This window comes from Kogia breviceps, chromosome 7 (genome assembly GCF_026419965.1).
Source record: "Kogia breviceps isolate mKogBre1 chromosome 7, mKogBre1 haplotype 1, whole genome shotgun sequence".
Lineage (NCBI taxonomy): Eukaryota > Metazoa > Chordata > Mammalia > Artiodactyla > Physeteridae > Kogia > Kogia breviceps.
Window position 1 is genome coordinate 39,327,520 of NC_081316.1, and position 23,051 is coordinate 39,350,570.

Here is a 23,051-nt window from a genome sequence, read left to right on the forward strand (position 1 = left end):
ATTTGGTTAGTTAGAAGTATTCATCATGCAGGACTACATCTTGCCTCTCCTCCACTTTGGTGATCTGCTCTGCAAAACCTCCATCTCTGTTATGTGGGTGGCCCCAACCACCCAAGTGATTGTTCTCTCCCTCCTTGTTTCTCACCCAAAAGCTTCTATCCTTATTCGTGGTACATTAGGACTTCTGACTGCAGGTAAAAGAAAATGCAAATTTACCTTCAAAGGGGAGGAATTTATTGATTCATGTCAATGAAAAGTTCAGGATAGCTTCTAGCTCTAGAAACAGCTGGGTTCAAGGCTCAGACAGTATCATTACAAGTAATTCTCTCAGGCTCTGCCTGCCTGGGCTGGATTCATTCTTAAACTCCATGTGGAGGTCCCTGGCATATCTAGGACCTGGTGGCTAGATAGCTGCAGTAGCCTCAGACTTGTGTTGTCCAAGTTAAGTTCAGCAGGAAAGAGCCAGAGTCTTATCCAGAAGCTCTGAGGTCTTATTCTGATTAGACAGGCTTAGGTCACATTGATTCCCAAAATCACACACTGTGGCTAGGGAATGCATGTACTGATTGGCACAGACCTGGGATACATGCTTCACTTCTGAGAACTAGACCATGGGGACTGAGAGCCAGGTAGGTGTGGATTCCCAAGTAATGCTAGGGTTATGGGCAGAGGAAGGAGAAATGACTTGATGGGATGTGGTAAATGAGATGCAAACAACCAGTATCCAGGCCTCTTCCTACTGTATCAATTTCTTTTGCCTTAAGTACTAACTCCTCCCAGAGTTTAGTCTCTGAAGTTGGGTAGACTGGGGTTTAAATCCCAGCTTTACTACTTTCTAGCTGTGTCACTTGTGCAATTTAGGTATGCTTTTTAAACCTCAGTTTTTCTAAGTTATCGGATTTTTGCAAAGATTAAATTAAATGAGTGTATAAAGTGCTTACTTTGCACGTTGCCTAAGACATAGTTGATACTCCATCTCAGATGTGCTAGCTTCCATAGGGTTTGGTTTAACAATGTCATTGGGTCTTTTTCCTTTGCACCCTTCCAGTTTCATCGTTAATGCTCTGGATTACATTGATGATGAATCTCCTGTGAGCAAATCATACTCTCTCCCTTGCCAGGATGTGCCCGTCCCCTAGCAGTGTGAGTTGTGGCTCAGCAATCCAGGCTCCCTGCAGTGCTGTCCCTCGGCCTGCCCCTCGCCGCTCTCCTCCTCCAGCCTCTTCCTACATCCTATAACCACAGAGGGTGCTGAGCACCCTTGCTGCACCTCCTCCCTTTGTCCTCTGGTTTCCTACACAGGCTTCAGGGTCTCTTGATAGACAAGTATTCTTGAGACCCCAGCCCTATGCTGTAAGGAGCACCAAGCACTGTGGCCAGAGCCTGCCCTCTACCTCCTTCTGTCCATAATTTCTTCTCCCCTATTTCCATGTTCTTCCACTTACCAGATTTTGGATTCTGGTTTTTGATTCTCTACAGCCTCCTTGACATTTGTCTTCTGAGTTCCCCCCCGTTGAACTGGTCTGAGGTTCCTCATCTGCAAAATGGGGACGACCCCCGCCTTCTTGGGTCTTCTCTTGTCTAAGGATGTCTTGTTCTTTCCAGTAAGCTAAAGCACTAAGCAAGGAGGTCAGCTTGTCGTTACAGTTCACAAAACTGACAGGCAATTCAGATAGGAGGGCCTATCGGAAGACAACTTATCTCTGTTTATCAGTTTCCAAACCTCTCTGTCTGTGGTGTAACTATAGTCCTGTCTTGGGACTGAAGGAACTTATAGCCTAGTCACCTTTGGCATAAAGTCCAATCTCCTCAGTAGGGCTTTTGATCCCTGCCTGAGTCTGGTCCCTGCAGGTGCCTTTGGCTCACATTATGCTATTCCTTATCCTCTCGGCCCCAACCATACTCAAATTATTGAATTGGGTGCATTTGTCTGTGCTGTTGTCCACTTAGTCTTCTATTCTACAGTTATTTATTGAGGGCATATTGTGCGTCAGACACTGTTAAGCATGATGAAAAATACAGCAGTCTTCAGTAGAGAGGCAAAGTCCCATGCATTCTTGGGTGGGTGAGGGGGAGAGAGACCATATATAGGCAAACAAATCAACAAGATGATTTTCTATCATGATCTATGCATGAAGGCAGTAAAATGGAGTGATGAGATGGGTAGGGACTAAAGGGCAGGGAGTAGCCACTTTTGTTTGGGTGGTCAGGGGAGGCCTCCATATGGGGAAGGTGTGGAGGTGAGGCCTGATTGATGCAAGCAAGTTGCATGTGTAAAACTTAGAGTATTCTGGGCAGAAGGTATGGTACTTACAAATGCCCTGAGGCAGGAATGAGCTCAGTTTATTCAAGGAACAGACAGCTAGGGAGTCGTGGCTGAATCAAAGCGAGGCAGGGGGAGAAGAGACTGTGATGAGCTCTGGCAGGTAGATGGAGGTCCGTATCATGAGGCCCAGCATCCCTCTGGGCCTTGCTCATTTGCTCCCCTGGCCCTCACCCTTATTAGAACACTTGAGCACAGCCTTCAGGTCCTAGCCTTTGCATATTTCTTCCTTGTTTGACCCTCAGTGTGTCAGATGCCTCTGCTTACAGCACTCTTTTGTTCCTTATGCATAGAACTTTCATGTCAAAGTTATGTTGGCCTGCTTTCTCACTGTCACTCTGCTAGACTGTACGCTCCTTGAAAATGAGAATAGTCCTGGCACATAGTAAGCATTCAGTTAATGGATGAGTGTGTGGATGTTTGGCTGGCTGGGCATCCGGGTGGTTGGATGGATGAAGAAAACTTCTGCCTATAAGATGTTCAGATAAGGACTTGGGGTGTCTGAGAGCAGTCTGAGCACTGCTGTGGGAATGATTGTGGGGAATCAGCCTGCTCAGAAGTGGCCCACACGTTTCTGGCTATCTGCACTCTCTTCAGAGCATGGAATCTTTGGCCTTCCAAACTCTGATCACTTTGGTTAAAGTGTGGCAGGACAACACCTGAGGTTGGACAAGCCCCTTGGACCCTTGACAGAAGGAATTTATAGACATGTTTTCAGCCCAGGTGCAGGGCTTTGGAGTTGGATCAGATGGAATTTGAGTCCTGCTTATGCCACTGGTTGCATATTCAGAGCAAGTTGCTTAACCTCTCTGAGTTTCACGTTCATTACCTATAATGAAACAATAATATCTCTAGCTTTGTGCCATGATAAGAAGAGATAATATATTTAAAGTGCTTAGCTTAACTTACTTCTGCAGTTAGTAAGTGCTCACCAAAGTCCATGTCTTTCAGTAGAGACAATTTATTATAAGTAATCTGGTGTTCATGTGAGTGCCCTCAGCCTCTCTGGGCTTGACAGTACTGACCTTGCAAGATTTTTTAGGGATTAGAGATGGACTCTGTCAGGTTCCTGGCACACAGTAGGACGCAGCATATAATAACCAAGCATTGGCCACAAAAAATGAATGACCCAGACTGTAACTGCCGTAGAGAGATGGAAAGTGAGTGAGCTTGGTGCGTGCCAGAACTCCAGACTGGCTCAGGTTGGGCTGTGACAGTTGAGCATTACTTACCCAGCTAGAAGGAAGAGGGAAAGATTCTCCGGGCAAGAATGAACAAAATGAGGAGACCTGTCAGCCATTATATATCTTTCCTTTCTTCTTCGTCTGGTTTCTCAGGTCCTTAAAACTTCACAGGGGACTTTGCCAGTAGCCACTCTGCTGAGGCAAGTGATGGCCTCAGGTGCGAGTCTGATGTTACATTTATCCTTCAGTCTCACTCTTCTCTGGGGGAGGACAGGCCCTCTTCTTGTTTATTTAGAGCAGAGCGTGAAAGGCAGCAAGTTATCTTCCCCCATCCCAGGGGAACTGCCCTATTTAACTCTGGGGAAAAGTAGAAACCAATTCCTTTCTCCATTTCTCTCCAGCCATTTCCTTCCTCAAATCTAGGAACTAATTCAACTGAACAAGCCTGCCTTCATGCTCCCTCCAGACTTTGGGCCCATTCTCTTCAGCCTTTTATACAAGTCTATGGACTGTGCTCATGGTGGATTGTAGCTTTCGAGCCCACTGTCCTCCTGAGCCTTGGGGTCAGTGCTGAGGAACTTCTGCCCTTGACCTGGCTCAGACCGGACTCTCTAAGGATATCAGTGGCCTGACCCTTGTTCTTGGGCTATTAGTTTGGTCATTTAGGTATGGTGAGTAGGGAGGGATCCTCCAGTGGGATTGCAACAGGAAGGCTATGTCTGCCAACAGGACCAAGGTCCAGCCAAGCTCCTACAAGCTGTCGTTCCTTTTCTCACCCAAGTCTTTGAATGAGATTTCAGGTGTGTGTGTGTGTGTTTAACATTAAGATAGAAGTAAATATTGTTCCTTATTTCCTGGTGAGATAGAGGGTTGGGAGGCAGAATAAAATAATAGTCAGTGTACAACTGCTTGGTATGATTTGTTTACTTCCAAGTTCTTGTGAAGGACAGGAATAAGATAGAAGTATCTTCAGTCTGAGATAGGTGCTCTTCCCACTTGCAGGGGAAAACAAGGATTTTCTCTAAGCAGACGTAAAGCATTGCTGTGATGTGCTGAAAATGGGGGAGCCCAGTCCCTGCTAATGGTGGGCTCAGCCCCTGGTATCAGTTAGGGATTGCGTTTGGTTGCCAGTAATAGAACAACCCAACTTAGGGTGGCATAATCAAATTGGGTTTTAGTCTCACTAGCAGGGATCCAGAGTCAGTTAATTTGGGCTAATATAGTAGCTCCATGATGCTATCAGGGACCCAGGCTCTTTCTCACTTTCTACCCAGATTTTGGCAGGTGGCTTTCATCCTCATTTTTGTCACCTTGCAATCCAGCATAGAGTCTAAATTCCAGGCAGGAAGAAGAGAAGGGTTAGCTAAGAGAGCTAAGCGTTCCTTCTTTTAAAGGCTTTCCTGGAAGACCCATCCAGCAATTTCTGTGCACATCTTATTAGCTAGATTTATGTTACACCGTCAGCTCCAAGGGAGGTTAGGAAATGTAAGTTTTTTGTTGGGTACATTGCCACTTTGAAAAAACTGGGGCAAGGAAGAAGGAGGGAATAGATATTGGAAGCCAGTACATTTATATTTGAGGACACGCTATGCACCAGCCCCGGTGCTGTGCTCTTTCTGCGCATTGTCTCCTTTAATCCTCAAAACCACCCAAGGAGGCGGGGGTTGTCCCCATTTTGCAGATGAGGAACCTCAGACCAGAGAGGTCAGGAACTTGCCCAAGGTCACCCAGCTTCTGTGGGCTGGAGCCAGCTCTTGAATCCAGGTCTGAATGTCTCTAATCCTATGCACTCTGGGTTTGTCAAGCTTGAGAAGTGACACATGTGGCCAAAATGGTCACCAAATGTCAGGAATTCCCTGTGTTTTTGAATAGTCACTGATTCCAGGTGCTCACAATGATAGTAATGACCCGCACAAGAAAGGCTTGTGTCGTCTTAGCTGAACATCTGTGCCCTGCATGGCCAACTTCTCTGAATGATACCATCACTGAAAGCCAAGGAATACTTCATTCTTTCCCACCCCTGTGGTAAATTGAGCATTGCAAATCTATTGTGACGTATCTCCTGATTTGAGAAGTCATGTCTTACATTGGTGGGAATGCAAGGAGACAGGGAGAAGACCAAAAAACACTTTTGCCTTAAATCCTGTAACTTACTAAGTTAAATGTTTGTCAGGTAAGGTGTGGGAGTCGGGAACATTCCCTTCACCTTTCTTACCTGCAGCCAGAGCCTGAACGTTTTGGACCCAAAGGCCATCTTATCTGAGGTGAGTCCCAGCAGCTGTGGAAATAGAAGCTGTTCATAACCCCGAGTATTAGGGCCTAGAAAGCTGCCAGGTAGCAAGCAGACTGCCATTCTTTTAGCCATCCTCTAAAGATTTGTTTTGCAGTAAATGCTGGTGGTCAATCTGAGAAAAAGGTTTATCTTTCTCAATCAACTTTATATTCAGGACGTGTTGGCATGTATTGGAGTGTGTACACTCATATGTACACACACAGTAGGGGCTAATATTTGTAGTTATAAGTTAATTCCAAGTTTAGAAAAGATTGGCAAACTCCATGATTTGGGGTCAGCTTATGAGAACAGTATTAAATGTGGTTACCATGATTAAATCAGGCTTTAGGATTGTCTGGGTTTGACAGCAGAGGCTGTTTTCTCTACTACTTTCTTATATCCCCTAGTGCCTGTACCAGTGGGGATATATAGGTTCTCAATAAATACATGGAAGTTGATTGGTAAAGAAAGAAAAATCCCTGTTACTGTTGGTTCGGCTAAGACATTGTACCCACAACCTCCGGGTTCTGAAGTTGAAGAAATCCTCTTATTTTATTTTATTTCATTTAAAAATTTATTTTATTGAAGTATAGTTGGTTTACAATCTTGTGTTAATTTCTGCTGTACAGCAAAGTGACTCAGTTATATATACATTTATTTTCATATTCTTTTCCATTCTGGTTTATCACAGGATATTGAATATAGGTCCCTGTGCTATACGGTAGGACCTTGTTGTTTATCCATTCTATATATAATAGTTTGCATCTGCTAATCCCAAACTCCCAATCCATCCCCACAGATCCCCACCCCCTGCAACCATAAGTCTGTTCTCTATATCTGTGGGTCTGTTTCATAGATAAGTTCATTTGTGTCATATTTTAGATTCTACATATCAGTGATATTATATGGTATTTGTCTTTCTCTTTCTGAATTACTTCACTTAGTATGCTAATCTGCAGGTCCATCCATGTTGCTGCAAATGGCATTATTTCATTCTTCTTAATGGCTAAGTAACATTTCATTGTATATATGTACCACCTGTCGATTGAAGAAACCCTCTTTTCCCTTCAATTCTAACGTCATCCATTTAGGTGCATATTTGTTTTACTACATGGCTTTTACGACAAGGGGCTGTTTATCTTTGTGGTGGGAATAGCGAGGAGGTACAGTTACTTCGATCTCACAATTGGAGTAAGCAGGTTATAAAGCTTCAGTATCTTGGCTGGGGTGTGACCCAGAGGGCAGCCAGAGCTTTAATCTTCTAGACAGCAGCCTAAGCACACCACTAAGGGGTGGTTTCCTGAATTTGAGAAACAGTAGAGAAGATAAAGGCCAACTTAGATGACTTGAAGGCTGGGGTTACACTGATGTGGTGATGGGAGGGAGGATTAAAGGAAGAAAAGAAAGACAAAGTTAAAACCTGTAATGTGTACATTGTGGGACACAGTCGTCCCTTTAAAAACTTAAGGTAAGAATTGCTTTTTCTTAAAGTGCAGGCCCCTGAATATTTCCCATATGTTCCTACTACTTGAGCTTATAGACTCACTGGACTTTAGGAATGGAAGGGTCCTTGGAGATCACCATCTAAATATGTCATTATAAAATGATGTAATTGGACTCCTTCTGCTATAAGTAATAAGAGACCAAACTCAGACTAGCTTAAGTGAGAAACAATATATTGATGCACAACCAAAAGTCCAAGGATATATCTGGTTTAGGTATGGCTAAATCTAGGCGTTCAGGCCAAGTCTTTAAGATTCTATTTCTCTCCGTCTGCTTTTCTTGGTGTTGGTTTCACTCTCAAGTAGCTGCTTCCCATGTAGTCGTAGCAGCTCAAGATGAGCTCCAGAGTCCTAGAGCTAACTCTGATTGGCCTGGATTGGGTGATGTGTCAGCCTCTGAGCCAGTCACTAAGACTTTGGAGCCTCAGCTCCACAAGGACTTGTAGAGTCAGCAGCACCTTTTAAATCACAAGGACTGAGCGTGGGGGAGGGTGATCCCCAAATGAAAATTGAAACACTGTTAGAAGAAGGGGTGGGAGATGGGGGGGAAGATGTCCCCTAGTGGTGGATAGAAGGAAGTCCAAACAAGCTTGTTTCCCCCTCCACTGCCACAAAGCTTTGGGTTTTCATGGAGAAGTCACGAGTACATGGACATGAGATGTGAGATTGCTTTTCTCAGTTTCCATGCCTAAGTTAAGGCCAACAGTTCGGCCTGCACACACTAAGAAGCAGACCTGTGTTAGGGTTTGTATTTTCACTTTACATTGACATTTTAACCAGCTCCCTGACTGGATTGATCTGCCCTGAATCAGTGCTGATTATTGGTAGCTGAGGTTCTGAGGTATGTTGCAGGGACACCTGAGGTCTGGCCACCGAGATGTAAATGCAGCAGCATTTCCATTGTTCGTTCTCCTGTTGAAATGGAGAACCCTCAGGCTTGGCCATTTCAAGGAGTGATGGATGTCTAGACCAGGACCTTTTTACCAAGGAGCACAAGTTGACCAGCTGCCCATTCAAGGTTCCCTGGTAATTTTTCTGGTCCTTCTGAGCTAGGCTGGAGTGGGTTCCCCTGCCTCCCCAGTCTAAATTCTGCTAAGCTTATGGAGCTGCTGCTGCTGTCTCTCTGGTATCAAGAAATGAGGCGACAGACATAACTAGGACCCAAGGAGGTGGGGAGAAAGGCAGCTTCCAGTGCGAGATGGGCCATGAAAGAAACCTGCCCTTCTCTATGCCCCAGAAGCTCTTTAGCCTCGGTTCACGTCCTCCCCTGTCACCCCCACCCCGTTCTCCTTTGCAGTTTCCAGGTCTGCATATGTGCAGATCATGGACATGCATTTGGAGAGGCAGTAGAGATCAGTGGCTACAGCACATGGGCTCTGCAGTCTGCCTGGGAGTAAGCCCTGGTGTCTCTCTTTCCCAGCAGTATGGTCTTGGGCAAATCATTTTTCTTCTCTGTGCCTCAGTTTCCTTATCTCTGAAATCTGACTAATAATACTTCAGAGAATTGTTGTCAGGTCAGCGTTCTTGCGTTCCTGTTTGAGCAGTTCCCTGACGAGATAGATAAGTAGTCATATAAAGAGGTTGCTGTGCCAATTCTCTACTCACCATCTTGGAAGAATGTTAATTATGCTGCTAATTGTACTTTGGGCTGTGCTGGATGCCAGTGGGAGAGACCCTGGGCTCAGGAGCCTTCTATCCAAGCTGACCTGCCCCAGACAGACAGGTGGACAAACAGCAAAAGGGAAAGGCATGAGAATACCACATGTACCATTTATTTGTTCATTGGTATTTATAGAGCTCCTATTCTGTACCGTTACTTCATGGAAGTTCTGGGCATACGATGAATGATCGGCTGGGCCTCTGGCCTGAAGGAACTCATAGTCTTTTGGGGCACTAGATGAGTAAACATGCAGTTATGGTCCAGTGTGATTAGTGTGATAGTGGGGTCAGCTGAGATCCTGATCTAGGCTGTGTGTGTGTGTGTGTGTGTGTGTGTGTGTGTGTGTATGGTGGCTTCCTGGAGGAGGTGACATTTAAGCCAGATCCCAGAGGAGTAGAAGTTAGGCCAGCAGAGTAAGGGGATAGGTATGAAAGGAGCTCCAGGCAGAGGGAAGAGACCATGCAAAGGCCTGGAGGTAATTGGAGTGTAAAGTGTGTCCTTTGGGGAGTCTTGGCTGGGGGTTCCAGTCTGGATTGGGCTGAACGTGCTGCTGTCATTGCAGGGACATGGAGAAAGTGGAGCGGCAGGCGGTCCCCCAGGCCAACCACACAGAGTCCTGTAGAGAATGTGGCCGCATGGGACCCGGACATGCAAGGGATTGTTCTCATCGCAACCACGAGGATTCCTTTGGATTCGAGAGGCGGGAGCATGGGGAAGACCGGTACCGCTCCCAGAGGGACCCACTGGAGGGCAAGCGGGACAGGAGCAAGGCCAGGTCCCCGTACTCGCCAGCCGAAGAGGATGCCTTGTTCGTGGATTTACCCTGTGGCCCGAGAGGCCAGCAGGCTCAGCCCCAAAGGTCAGAGAGGAATGGTGTGCTGCCTGGCACATTTGGCCCAGGAGAGCAGAATGGGACTGGTGGGTACCAGCGGGCCTTTACTTCCAGGACCAAGCCTGAGAAGCACAGCCAGAGGAAGAGCAGCCTGGCGCACGTGGAGCAGTGGGCAAAGGCCCAGAAGGTGGACAGCAGGAGGTCAGTAATGGACTCAGGATCGCTGCCGCTAATGAGCATAAAAATGTCATAAGAGTAGCTATCACTTACTCAGCACATGCTGGTACATGCCGGCCTTAAACTCTACCTCTGTTATCTCCATAAATCCCTGCAACAGCCTTGCAAGGAGGGGTGATAGCCTTAATTTATAAACAAAGAAATTGGGGCTTGGAGAAGTGAGGGAACCAGCCCAGGGCACACAGATAAGTGGCAAATGCAGAGTTTAGACTCGGTCCGTGAGTCTCCCAAGTGCACAAGAGATTATATCGGGGGTAGGGGTTTCCCATTCCCCAGGGAGCGTGCCTTGAGACTGTCGGCATGTAGACAGTAACTGATCTTCTCCTCTTACTTAGCTACTTCTCTGCATCCGGGAAATATTTGTAGCAGCTAGAGTAAATACAGATCCATTTTTAATTCCAGGCACATGGAGAAGTGCTCAGGCACTGTTGACATTAAGCTTTATTATACCCATTCCTTCAAGAAGTGGTTTTAATTATTTAGAGGGAATGCATCCCTTGCTATTTGCAAAGCACTGTCTGTATTTTATTATAATTTTAGATTAATTAGGACACATTTATGAATGTGAAGAATTCAGGGTCACTCAGCTTCCACATTGTCCTTAGAAGCCACTGTGTGTTGTCTTCACTTTGAAGACAGCAAATCCCCCTTGCCATCCTCAGGCTTCTAAAACAAACCTCAGACTGGAGACGAGACAGCAAAGTTGTGCTGCATTCAGAAAGCCCGCCAAGGGCTGGAGGGGCCACAGTGGATGTGTGGATGTGTCAGAGCTCAGGCCAAGTCTGCCACAGGCCTGATACACATGCTTTAAAGTGCCACTCTCGGGGCTTCCCTGGTGGCGCAGTGGTTGAGAGTCTGCCTGCCGATGCAGGGGACGCGGGTTCGTGCCCCGGTCCGCGAAGATCCCACGTGCCGCGGAGCGGCTGGGCCCGTGAGCCACGGCCGCTGAGCCTGCGCGTCCGGAGCCTGTGCTCTGCAACGGGAGAGGCCGCAACAGTAAGAGCCCCGCATACCGCAAAAAAAAAAAAAAAAAGAAAAAAAAAAATGTTGAACAAAGTGCCACTCTCCATTCTCCCTGCTGTGAGACCCACACTTTCCACTGTGGGGTCTGGAGGTGGTGGTGTTCCAAGGGGAATAGGCTAGGCCTCTTTTTAGGTGGGTGGGGCTGTTGTGAATACGTGGGTTTTGTATGCATGTGTGGGTTGTGTAACTTCTTTAATCTGGTCCAGGTGGGCTATTGTGAGGTTAGATGGTGGAGAACTCACTGGGAGTTAATGGAAACTCCCTAAGCAGTTGGTAGACATTGTTGTGGGTCAGACTAGGAGAAGGAAGGCCCTTTGTGTTGTAGCTAAGATACCTTCCCATTCCCTCCTGGGACAGACCAGGTGTCAGTTCTGTTTGATCAGATTTTGTGTTTTATTGAAAATAGCTACTGCCCAAGGACACAGAGGAGGAAAGCTGCTATTCTTGGTGCTGGGCTAGGTAGACCCCCCTAGGAGGTAGTTCTAAGTGACCTTACTGCTGAGTGAGATTGGAAAGCTGGCAGGGGTTGTATCGTGCAGGTCCTCATAGTCCAAGGTAAGGAATTTGGATTTTATTTGAAAAAGCAATAGGGAGAGCCACTGGAAGGTTTTAGACAGGTAAAATGTGATCTGACTCACAAAGAAGATAAGAGCCCAGGGAAGAGGCTGTTGCAGTAGTCCAGCATGGTGCCAATGGAAATAGATTTGAGGTACATTTTGGAGGTTGAAACAGAAAAGCTTGTCAGTGAATTGGATGTGCAGGAAAAGAGAAGGGGAAGAGGAACAAGGATGACCCCTTAAATTTTGACTTAATAACCGGGTGGTTGCTGAGATGGGGAAGGCTTAGGAACAAGTTTTGGGGGTAAATCAGGGTTTCCATTTTGGGGACTTTTAAGTTTGAGAAACCTATTAACTATCCAGTGAGGGAGGTGTTAGGTTAGGCACTTGGATATGGATGGTGGTGTGGAGGTTTGACATTTGGTTGGACATGCTGATTGGGAGCAATCAGTGCATAAGTGGTATCCCAACTTGGATGCTAGCAACAGAAGGGGTATCCAGTAGAGGAGACAGTGTGTCAGAGAGAAGCTACTCGTGATAAGTTAGCTGTTTCCTTTTATATGCATTGATAGCAACTCTTAGGAACTGAAGTCGGTATGGGGCTGACTAGGGCAGGTAAAAGCAGGACAAACCAGAAATAGAAGCAGATAGAAAGGGCATGGGTTTGGCCCTGATAAGCCTGTATTTCCTACTGAAGAGTCGATTTAATCTTAAAGGCCCATGAAAGCCACTGATGGACTTAAAACAGGAGCATGGCATGATAGTTTCTAATATTTAGGAGGGTGGTTTGAAGGGTGTTGGCGGGGAAGAGGCCTCAGGAGATTTTTCAGACTGGATATTCCTTACCTCATCTCAGTTCTCACACAGCAGGTCCATGAATATGGTGAAGAAATTTCCCAGGCTGTTCTGATGTACCCCACCCAAAATGAGAATGGCAGTTTTAATTACCTCTTGTTTAAGAAACTTTTTTTTAATTAAAGTAATACCTGTATATAGTTTTAAGAATTTAAGTAGCATGACCCCATCCATCCCTATTCCTTATTCCACCACCTTTGAGGCAACCACTTTCAATTCTTTTAGTAGTTTTATGTATTTATCTCTATATTTTCAAATATATTTCTTATACTGCTGTTTCTTGAGCTTTCAGTTTTAGTTAGCTATCGACATTCTACTCTTGATGATAAAGATTTAAGTCTCTTATTCCCCCCCCTCTACCTTTCCTTTCCAAAGACACACTTACCCTTATCCCAGCTTCATAATATAGTTATAGCATAATTTTTGTTTAGGTCACTAGTCAGTTTTTACATTATTATATAATGTGAAGTATAAATATTCACAGCTGGGCCCTGTAGTTATACAATAATTAAATTTCATTTGTGGTACAATTTTTTATTTTCTGGTATTGATAATTTTCATGCTTATAGCTTGCTTAGTTTTCTCTGTACCCATTACTAAGTCATCACCAAATTCATAGCTAGATGTGTAAATCTCTCTTTGCTCAGTACCCTCAAATAATCAGTAATCTACTTACAAGGTAAAAAATCCAAATAAGACCAATGGGTCAATACTGAAAAATAAGTGTCCTCCTATTTTATTTCAGAAACCTAGATCTACTCCCCAAAGACCAACCACTCTATTAAAAACAAAACAAAAATCCATGTTCTTCATCTTGCTTTGTTCCACTTAATATATCAATAAATATATTGATAGATATTTTAAGATATATTGGCTATCTACATCAGAATATATAGACATTAATTTGAAATGGTGCAGAGTATTGCATTGTATGCATCTACAGTGATCTTTATACCATTTCCCTATTGATGGATAATTAGGTTGGTTATAAACATTTGCTGTTACAAACTATGCTGCAGTGAATATCTGTGCCTAATTGTCTTTGCAAACAAGTCCAGGTATACTTGAAGAACAAATTACTTGAAGTGGAGTAATTAGGTCGGAGGATATATGTGATTTTAATTTTGATTGATATTACAGAATTGACCTTCAACAATGCTGTTTGAGTTTATACCCCACCAAAAGTGTCCCTGTTTCCCACCCCACAACATCTCTGAAAACTACTATTTTAGGTTAACTGCTTGCTCTGGTGACCATATAGAAGATGGTTAAATGGAGAAGAGTCTGCAAAGAACATGACCAAGTATGAGGTGGTCATATTTTGGGTAGGAGGTGAGGAAGACCTAAACAAAAGCGGTAAAGATGGTGAGGATTGTGAGGAGGGGATGGATAGGATACATAGACGTTGAGATTGGGTAGGTATGGAGCTTGGGAAACCGATTCATCCAGGGCTGGAACGTGAGAAGGGCCACAGGTGGAGTTGAGGTTAACATTCAAGTTTGACTTGGTTAATAGATAGATGTGGCGCTGTGCACAAGATGTGAGCATGGGAGAAAGAAATGAGCTTGAAGAGGAATGTGGTACCTGTGGAGTGGCCAGGTGGAGATAAGCAGTAGGTTATAGGGAATGTGGGTTCAGCTTAGGGAGAGATTTGGAAGTCATTGCCCTAGAGGTGGTAACTGATGCCCTGGCAGTAGTCAAGATCACTGAGGGTTGAATGCTTAGAGCAGTGGTTCTTAATCGTGGCTGCGCAATTTGGTCATTTGAGGCCCTGCTTAAGAAATTTTGCCTTATTTGGTCTGGGGCAAGGTGAGGGCATCAGTCTGTTTTAAAAGCTCTCCAGGTGATACCAGTATATGAGAGGTTTGACATTTACTGAGGCCTGGGTCCCACGCTGGAAAATCTGATTCTGATAATCCGAATTTCAGCCTGGACATCAGCAGTTTTCAAACCACCCCCACTACCCCTGGTGATTCTAGCATGTAATCAGGGTTGAGAATAACTAGCTTAGAACAATAGCAGAGGGCCAAAGGCAGAACCCTGACGATCTCCAGTCCAAGGGGGTAGGCAAAAGCAGAGTCTGCATAAAGCAGTCTAGCAGAAGACGGAGGAAGAAAACCGGAGTGTGGTGAGGGAAGTTTCATTTGGAAGGAGTCCAGTTGGCAGCATGAGACTGCTCCCTGGATGTGGTGCCTTCTGAGGAGGCTGAGCACCACGGAAGAAGAATCTGGAAGGTCAGGGTCTCTCTGCTGGTCTCATGCTCAGTAGCAGAGGCCTTTGGTTCCACTGAGCTTCTTGATGGGCTTAGATGAGTAGACCTTCTTAATAGAGCTAGAATTTTGAAGTTAAGTCAGGAGGCAGAGTAATGCGAGGGGAAGGCCAAAGGGAACCAGAAGGAAGGCATGGCCATTGAGAAACCCTTTGTGGCAGGGGTGCAGAAAGGACTTTGCAAAGCTGTACCGCTGGTATAAGTTGTAAGTTATGTAAGTTATAAGTTGTGGTTGTGAAATGTCTCTACATAACTTTGGCAGCCCACAGACCTACGTTATTCTGCTAGACATAATGGGGGCTGGGGGCACGTCAGGGAGCTAAGGGATGAGAAGTCAACTGCAAGGAGATAAGAGGTGGTTGGGGAAGGCGTCGGACTGTCCCTAGGATGTGAGGGGGGAGTTTGAGCCCTTCTTATCTAAGGGGCAGGGAGACATTAGGTCTAAATGAAAACAGTTTGTTGGCCTTGGAGGTCATTGAGCACTCAGTAAGAGGAATCTCAGTCTGATGATAGAAGTAGTTCTCAGGGGGCTGAAAAGTAAACGTGAGGGATTGAAGATGACCCTTTGAGAAGAAAGCCGTCCGCCTCTGCGTAAGCAGAGTGCTCAATGTCTGATCGTTCACTTGTAGCTGGGAAGGACTGCATATTGCATATCAGAGTTATCTTTTTTTTTTTTTCCTTAAAGATGTGTTTGTAATCTCTTACAGTCAAGTAATAAGTAGTTCTGGTTGCTTAATAAAGGAAACTCCTCCTGTTGCTAATACAGAAGAGGGATATCCCTGCTCTGTGTATGATTGAGACTGCTAATCTCGTTAGATGGAGCACATTAGACATTGGAAGGAGGGTTATTTGAACTGTAATATGATCTCATATTCTCGGCTCTAGGCCACACAGGGAATTATTTCTAATTGTTCTTTTAGTACTTGGAGATGTATATTATATTGCACTTTATTAAACTCCTTTAGAATGATGGTTTGCAAGGACAGACTGATACACCCTTAGAATCTCACCACATCCTATGAGGTTGTTTTAAAATTCTAGCCTTCCATTTTTTTCCCTGGTGTTTAAAGTAATGCATACTTGTAAAATAAAATGGCAGGAGTGGTTGTAGAGTCAGGGATGCAGACATTACCACGAGGAACAGAGTAAAACGTGGAAGTCCTGCACAACTGATGTGGAAGCTCAGGTGAGGACTGCCTGCTGCATAAGTAATTGGTTATAAAACTTGATTTCACATTTCGATATGACCATTTTATAGGGGCTATATCAGAATATATAGGTGCCTTTTGGAAAGGGAGCCCCCCCGTGGCACAGAGTGGCATTTGAGGGCAGGAGACCTCGAGCTTTCTTTTGGATAAAGCTGGGGTTGGGGGCCAGCAAATGGATCTGCTCTCAGGACAGAGCTGCTCCGCGCGCTCCTGCCTGCTCCAGGGTGACCTTTACCTCATCTTACAACCCTACCTCCTGTGTCCCTCCCTCCACCATCCATTGGTTACTGTGGTTTGGCCTCTGGCACCAGGACTCACCATTGCACTGGGGTCTTTGGGGTCACCCCCAAATGGCCAGCTCTGGGGGGATGGCCAGCAGTGCATAAGCAGAGGGCACAGGCTAGAGGATAAGCTGAGGGCTTCGGGGCACTGCCCTGGCGGCGATGGGCTCTGACCGTCTGAACACCACAGGCAGGCGTGGAGAGTGGGCTGCAGAGCCAGACTGAAGGGGTGTATAGAGCGAGCATGGCTGGGACGTGCTTTGCGTCGTTTGCGTTTTGCTTCAGGCAGAGTGAGCAATGGTTAGTAAAGTCATGAACTCCCCGGGGGAAGCCCCCAGCCTGGTTTCTGCCATTGCCACCACTGTTGTTTGAGGGTTCAGGCACTGCCCCTTCCTCAGAGACACATTCCCCTCTGGCTCTGGGAAATCCACAGCAAATCCTGCCACCTGGTGGCAAGGAGACAAGCTGGGCAAGCTGAAGAGATCTTAAAATTACCTCCCGTAATTGCAAAGATAACGATAAAAAGGGAGAAGAAAGCCACCATTTTTTGAATGACAACTACTTTTAATCCTCACAACAATCTATTAAATGGTTCTTAGTAGCCCCATTTTACAGGAAGGAGAGTGATACAATGAGTTTTAAAAACAATTAGAACAGCACTTCTCAAACATCAACCACCTGGAGGGCTTGTTAAACCACAGGTGGCTGGGCCCCACCCCCAGCGTTCCTGATTTCAGGTGGGGCCTGATAACCTGCATTTCTGACAAGCTCCCAGGTAGTGCTGATGCTGCTGGACTACACTTCGAGTTTAGAACCAGGTCTGGTGGGCGCTGCTGTATAAAAATTTGTTAGATAAAATTGATAGGTAAAGGCAGAGTCAGGATTCCAGCCCAGGCCTGACTCCAGAACCTGTTTTACATCCTGCTGCCTCTCAGGTTAGACTTTTAAAGCTTAATAAAACTGTAGTTGGCCCTTGCTGAATTTTTCTTTCAGAAAATAAGATGGCTGGTCGGTAGTAGTTTTCACCACCCTATCCAGCTTTTGTGTGCCGGAGTATTTGTTGAAGGGCTGGTTATGTGTCAGCACTTTCTCAGACCGCGGACAACACTGCAGAATGTAAGACACGGTTGCTGCCCTGCAAGGATTTCCAGCTTGGCTGGGGAAGAGACAGCTTACGAGTAGGAAAAGATTACATCAATACAGGACCTTGGAAAAGTTACAGACTGTACAGTAACTAGGTCAGAGCAGGGCAGGAACCCTGAGGGCTGTGGCATTGCAGAAGTCCTCTGTGGAATAGGCATGGGACAGTGTCCTGGAGAATGAGTGAGATTTGGTGATAGGGCAAGGTGAGCCCATACAGGTACGGGAAGGAGGAACAGTATTATGGGAATAAGGAGAGAGAAGTGGGAAGGGAGCACCCACTGGTGAAGGTACTGCCTGTGTATCAGGCAAGGAGCCTATGTTCTCTTCCTGTCTCATTTATTCTTCAGGGCAGCCTTAGGAGGCAGGTAGTTCTGTCCTGATGTTATAGGTAAGGAAGCTGAGGCTCAGAGCAGTCAGGTAAGCTGCCTAAGGTCACACAGCCAGTGGATTCAACCCTAGGTCAGACTTCCTCTGCTTTTTCTACTGCAGAAAGTTGTCCAAGTGTGTAGGAAGCCAGGCAAGATTAAGGTGAGGCCCTCACACTCAGGCTTCAGCAAGTGCAGGGGTGCACCTGAGAGGGGGGTGCCTCCTTAAATGTTGGACCCTTGACGGCCAACTTGCCCCAATTTGATCCTGGCCCGGGAAGGAGGAGCAGTGAGAAAACAGCAGGAAGGGAAGGTGGGTTGAGGTCAGGTGCTAGAGAGCTGTGAGTATCAGGAGAAGGGGGTTAGATTTTATTTCATAAGCATTAGGGAACCATTGATGGTTTTGGAGCACGGGAGTGATTAGATCCGAGCAGTTGACTCTGTACAGCACGGAAACTAGTTAGGAAGGTCTCAGAGTTGTCTGGGTGGAGGTAGTTAATCAGGATCTGGATGAAAGTAATAGGGAAAGAAAGGAACTGATGCCAGCCACTTCCTTTAAGAACCTCCAGGACTTGGTGCTGGGGAACATCTTGGTGATGGGGAGAATCGTGAGGCATCTCCTAGAGATGTGCACACCTGATGAAGCTGACTGATGGCGAGAGAGAGAGAGAGGCAGGTTTAATCATGCTGCACTTGAAGTAGGGCAGCCAAGTCGGCCTGGTAGGGGAGTTGACACTCCAAGGTTGATGGATAAAGTGGTTTAGGAATCCTCTGCAAAGGGAAGAAGTGACTGAAGTCCTGGGTGTCTGCGTTGATTGTTCTTTGGGGTTCGTACAGGGCTCCCTCACGTGCTTGGCTTTGTGGCTTTGCCTAGCTGTGTTTCCAGAAGCCCAGCAGACCCCTTGCTGGTCCTCTTACCTGTCCTCTCCTTTCTCCTCAGCCTGCTCCTGGATCAGACCCTTCCTCGCCAGGGTCCCAGCCAATCCCTGTCCTTTCCAGAAAACTACCAGACTCTTCCCAAAAGCAGCCGACGCCCCTCAGGGGGCTCTTCACCCCCTCCCCGCAACCTGCCAAGTGACTACAAGTACGCGCAGGACCGAGCCAGCCACCTGAAGATGTCGAGTGAGGAGCGCCGGGCACACCGGGATGGCACCGTGTGGCAGCTCTACGAGTGGCAGCAGCGCCAGCAGTTCCGGCACGGCAGCCCCACGGCGCCCATCTGTGCTGGCTCCCCAGAGTTCACCGACCAGGGCCGGAGCAGGAGCATGTTAGAGGTGCCCCGCTCCATCTCTGTGCCTCCATCTCCCTCGGACATCCCTCCCCTGGGGCCCCTGAGGGCCTTCCCAACCCGGCGGCCACACACGCCAGCAGAGAGGGTCACTGTGAGGCCACCGGACCAGAGAAGGAGTGTGGACATCTCGCTGAGCGGTTCTCCCAGGAAGGCGTGGGCCCACACCACCAAGGTGAGACTCCGGAGGCCCTGCCAGGCTGCTGGGGCCCAGCATTAGGGCATTAGGAGCCTTACATGGTTTGAACACAAACTTGAGCAATGTAGGATAATGATAGGTAACACTTACGTAGTACTGTACTTTAGCGCTGGGTGTAGCGCTAAAGGCTTTAATTCTTACAACACTCCTATGAGGTAGGTGCTATTATTTCAGGTTTCCCCCACTATCTGAAGGTAGAGTGTTCCTATGAAACCTTTAGTAAGCCAAAGTGGCATAAAGCGAAGAAGCAATTACCTTTTCTGTGAAAATGAAAATCCCTTTTGGATTTCGGTTATCAAAAACAGGTGCTACAGGTAGGTCTTTTGTAAAATCAAAGTGGCATAAAGCGAACTTTTGTAAAGCAGGGGATACCCGTGTGCCCATTTCACACGTGAGAACCCTTAGGCATTAAGGGATGAAGTTACTTGCCCACGGTCACACAACTAGAAGTCTGCTTCCTTGCAGCTTGGAAGGCAGGGAAAGATGTCTGTGTTTAACTAGTTCAATTATTTATAATAACCTGACTTAAGTTTTAAATCCGGAGGGGCTCTCACAGTTTGTCATTGTCATAACCTGGTGAGAAAGATGTGTATCCCAATTTGACAGATGAAGAGTCTGAGGCTGAGAGAGGTGCCATGCCCTGTGCTTGGCTGCCCTGGTAGTGGGTGGCAGAGGCTCTGGCACCCGCCCCCCTCCATGCCCGGCTCTCGGTGTGACGTCATGTCTCCCCTCCTGCAGAACTCCTCTCATGTGGACCGACGCTCCATGCCCTCCATGGGTTACATGACCCACACTGTCAGTGCTCCCAGTTTACATGGAAAATCGGTAAGCAGCACCTCCTCTCCCCCTCCAGGTGACTGATCTTATCCAGCTTTCAAAGGGCTAATCTCATCAGAGTTCTCCCCTGAGCCAGTCAGACGCAATCCCCATTTTAGAGATGAGGAAACTGAGGCTCAGAGAAGTCGAATGACTTGCTCAGGCCCATCCTGCTGACATTGGGACCTCCTGAGGTCAGTGGAAGAGCCTGGCGGGGGGAAGTGGAGGAGAATGCGGTGTTTATTCTCTTTTGGGCAGCATTTTGTCTGCAGCATTTTCCAGCCTCCTGCCTTTTTCTCCGGTTAGCTCCTCTCCTTTCTTCCTGGTCTTTGCTTTGATTAGTTCACTGTCTTCAAAACTCAAGTCTGGGTGAGGTTGCACTGCTGGTGGCTGTTTCCTGATAAAAACTACTTCCTGCAGCCCCTTTTCTGCCGGTGCCTCTACTTGTCCTAATGACAGAATTAATGCAATAATTACTTAATGGTGTCACATCAATGCTGTGCCGGCACCGGGGTGAAGAGTAATTATAGCGTCGTGCTCCTGCGGTGGCTAATTTCCTCATGATATGTCTACACACCTGCAGCTGGAGGAGCTCTCACTGCTTCTCACTCGGTTACGGCGGCACCAGGCCAAGTTGGCCAGGGTGAGAAATTTCGCCATCGGCCAGTCACTGCAGCATGAGCTGACCTTCCCCACCTGCCAGGTCAGCGCTGGTGGGCTCTCTCAGGGCTGGGGGCCACCCCGGGGACAGGGGAGTGACATGCTGGCCCGTGCTCCCTTGTGCCCGTGCTCTAGTCTGTCCTGCTATCTGGCTCTCTCCCTTGTTCCTGCCTGTTTGCTTCTGGATGCTACTGCCAGACACTGTGCAGCTGTCTTGGGGCCTATGCCCCTGTTGCTGGGGAGGAGGCTGCATGTGGTGTGAGGGACCTGAACTGTGGCTTCTCTGCCTGTGAGTAATGACTGCCAGGCTGATGTGTGGTCATGTCAAAGGGCTGTGCTAGCTGTCATCCTTGTTGCCACCTTGGGTACTCCTTGGGATGCTGAGAGGTGTGTGTCAGCCTGGAGGGAGAAGGCATGGTGCCCTCTCATCTGGACAGTGCTCTGCTGAATGTCAGAGCATCTTCACACCCCTTATCCCAGTGAACTTCACAGTAGCCTGGGAGAGGTTAGGTAGGACAGGTGGGAAAGTGACTTGCCCAGGATCCCTCAGCTAGTGGCATGCAGGCTGGAGCCAGATTCCAGGTCCTGTCTGGCACAGTGTTCTAAACTGTTTCCAAGACATGAGGGGTTGCAGGCAAGATCCTCGAGGAGCAACCAGACAGTCGTTCTCCTGGGCATCCCGAGCATCTTAAAGAAGATGCTGGTCCACACGAGCCTGGTCCCCCGAGCTGCACAAAAGTAGGCAGAGGACAGATGAGGAGGTTGAGGGAATTGTCACTATCCTTACCTGTCCTATTTTACTGGGACCTGAGAGATACAGGAAATGTATTTGGAAAAATGAATATAAGGGAGCACGTGCAAAAATCCTAATTTGTGAATTTGGGTGATTTTTAATAACATTGCTCTATCCCTCTTACTGTGGGACTGGACTGATTGAGGAAGTAGGGATGGGTAAGGAGACAGTTTAGGGACAGAAATAAGATCTTGCAAACCACTGGTGTCCCTGGCAGTGGTCCTTCAGGCCTTCTCATGCTTAAAAGCACTGCCTGAACATTTTGCATTATTTATTTTTGTTTGTTTTACATCAGAGCTCTAAACTTGGACCACCTTCCTAGCCCTGGCTTGCTTTGGCTTGCTGAGAGGCCTCTTAGTTGGCTGAGAAAGTGCCTGGACTGTTTTCCTTAAGCTTTCGTAGCCCCTCTCCCTCACAGTTGGCTTCTGTGATCCATTACGTAGGAAGCACAAGTTCTAGGAAATCAAAGAGTCTTTTCATTATTCTCACTGTTTCTGGTGATTATACTGAAGAACTCAACAGACTGTCAGAGATGACACAAGCAGACAGGTCTGCCTGGACCTTCCTTATCTAGCTCCTGACCCAGCCACCTTGGCTCCATGCTCAGCAAACGGAGCCAAAACTTCCAGGAAACTTTCTGCAGCTACTGGTGCTTATCGTTCTAGAACCCAAGGTCAAAAGGGAACCTCCCTGGGTCACCTAGGTCATCTCCATGCCTCTTCCGGGCATCCATCCACACCCATCAGGGGTTCATTTTCCTTCATGCATGTGAAGTGACCCAGTGCAAAGGTTTGGAGCGTAGCATGTCCTCTTCCAGGTAGACCTCTCTAGTTCTGTCTCAGGAGCTCGCCTCCGCCTCAGCTGCTCTGCTGTCCTGGTCCTCTGGTGGGATGTGTGCTGTCTCCCTCCTCCTCATCAAACTGTCCCTAGCCATTGAGGGGAACAAGCTGGCTTTCCCCACATGGTAGACCTGTGAGATCCACCATGTTAAGAGAGCTCTGAGCTGCACCGAGACATTTGTGCTTCCTCTGTGGCCTGGATGTGTTGATCTGCTGTGGTCTCTTGTCCCCGAAGCTGCACAGGTGTAAATGAGTCGCACGTGAAGCCCTGAGTTGTGGACACCTTTGGTGTTCATAACTGGCTTTTTTCTCTCTCTGCTTCATTTGAAGGCTGACGATACCTACCTCCAGCTGAAGAAAGACCTGGAGTACCTGGACCTAAAGGTGAGTGGCCTCAGGGGTCTTGCTTTCCTGGGACACTTACCTTTCTGAGAGTGTCGGCCTCATTGGAGACCAGCCCCAAAGCCAAAGGCCTTGCAGGTCTTAAAAATCTGGGTTTCAAATGAAGATGTCTTCTGTCTGAATCAGAAGGGGGATTTTTTGTTTTGGGGTTTTTGATTTTTTTCTTTGGTTGCTGTGGCTTTTGGAAATTTCATTTTTAAATTGAATATAATTGGCATATAACATTGTATTAGTTCCAGACGTACAACATAATGATATTTGTATATATTGGGAAATGATCACAAATCTAATTAACATCTATCACCATTCTTGGTTATGAATTGTTTTTTCCTTATGATGAGAA

The 23,051-nt window shown here is 46.9% G+C and overlaps 1 protein-coding gene across 18 annotated transcripts in view; it reads left to right on the forward strand.

The window, feature by feature from the left end:
* PLEKHA7 (pleckstrin homology domain containing A7) overlaps positions 1–23,051 on the forward strand; it is a 242,947-nt gene that overhangs the window by 183,879 nt on the left and 36,017 nt on the right. For 11 of the 18 annotated variants that reach the window (XR_010841356.1, XM_067038143.1, XM_067038144.1 and 8 more), the window contains 5 exons: positions 9,504–9,974; positions 18,652–19,174; positions 19,937–20,023; positions 20,598–20,717; positions 22,637–22,690. Coding sequence is in view for 17 of the 18 variants with exons in the window: in XM_067038143.1 (XP_066894244.1) it covers positions 9,504–9,974; positions 18,652–19,174; positions 19,937–20,023; positions 20,598–20,717; positions 22,637–22,690 (1,255 nt within the window). In the remaining variant the exon portion in view is untranslated. The remainder of the gene's footprint in view (positions 1–9,503; positions 9,975–18,651; positions 19,175–19,936; positions 20,024–20,597; positions 20,718–22,636; positions 22,691–23,051) is intronic. The other 7 variants (XM_067038151.1, XM_067038157.1, XM_067038155.1 and 4 more) reach the window with 3 other exon arrangements.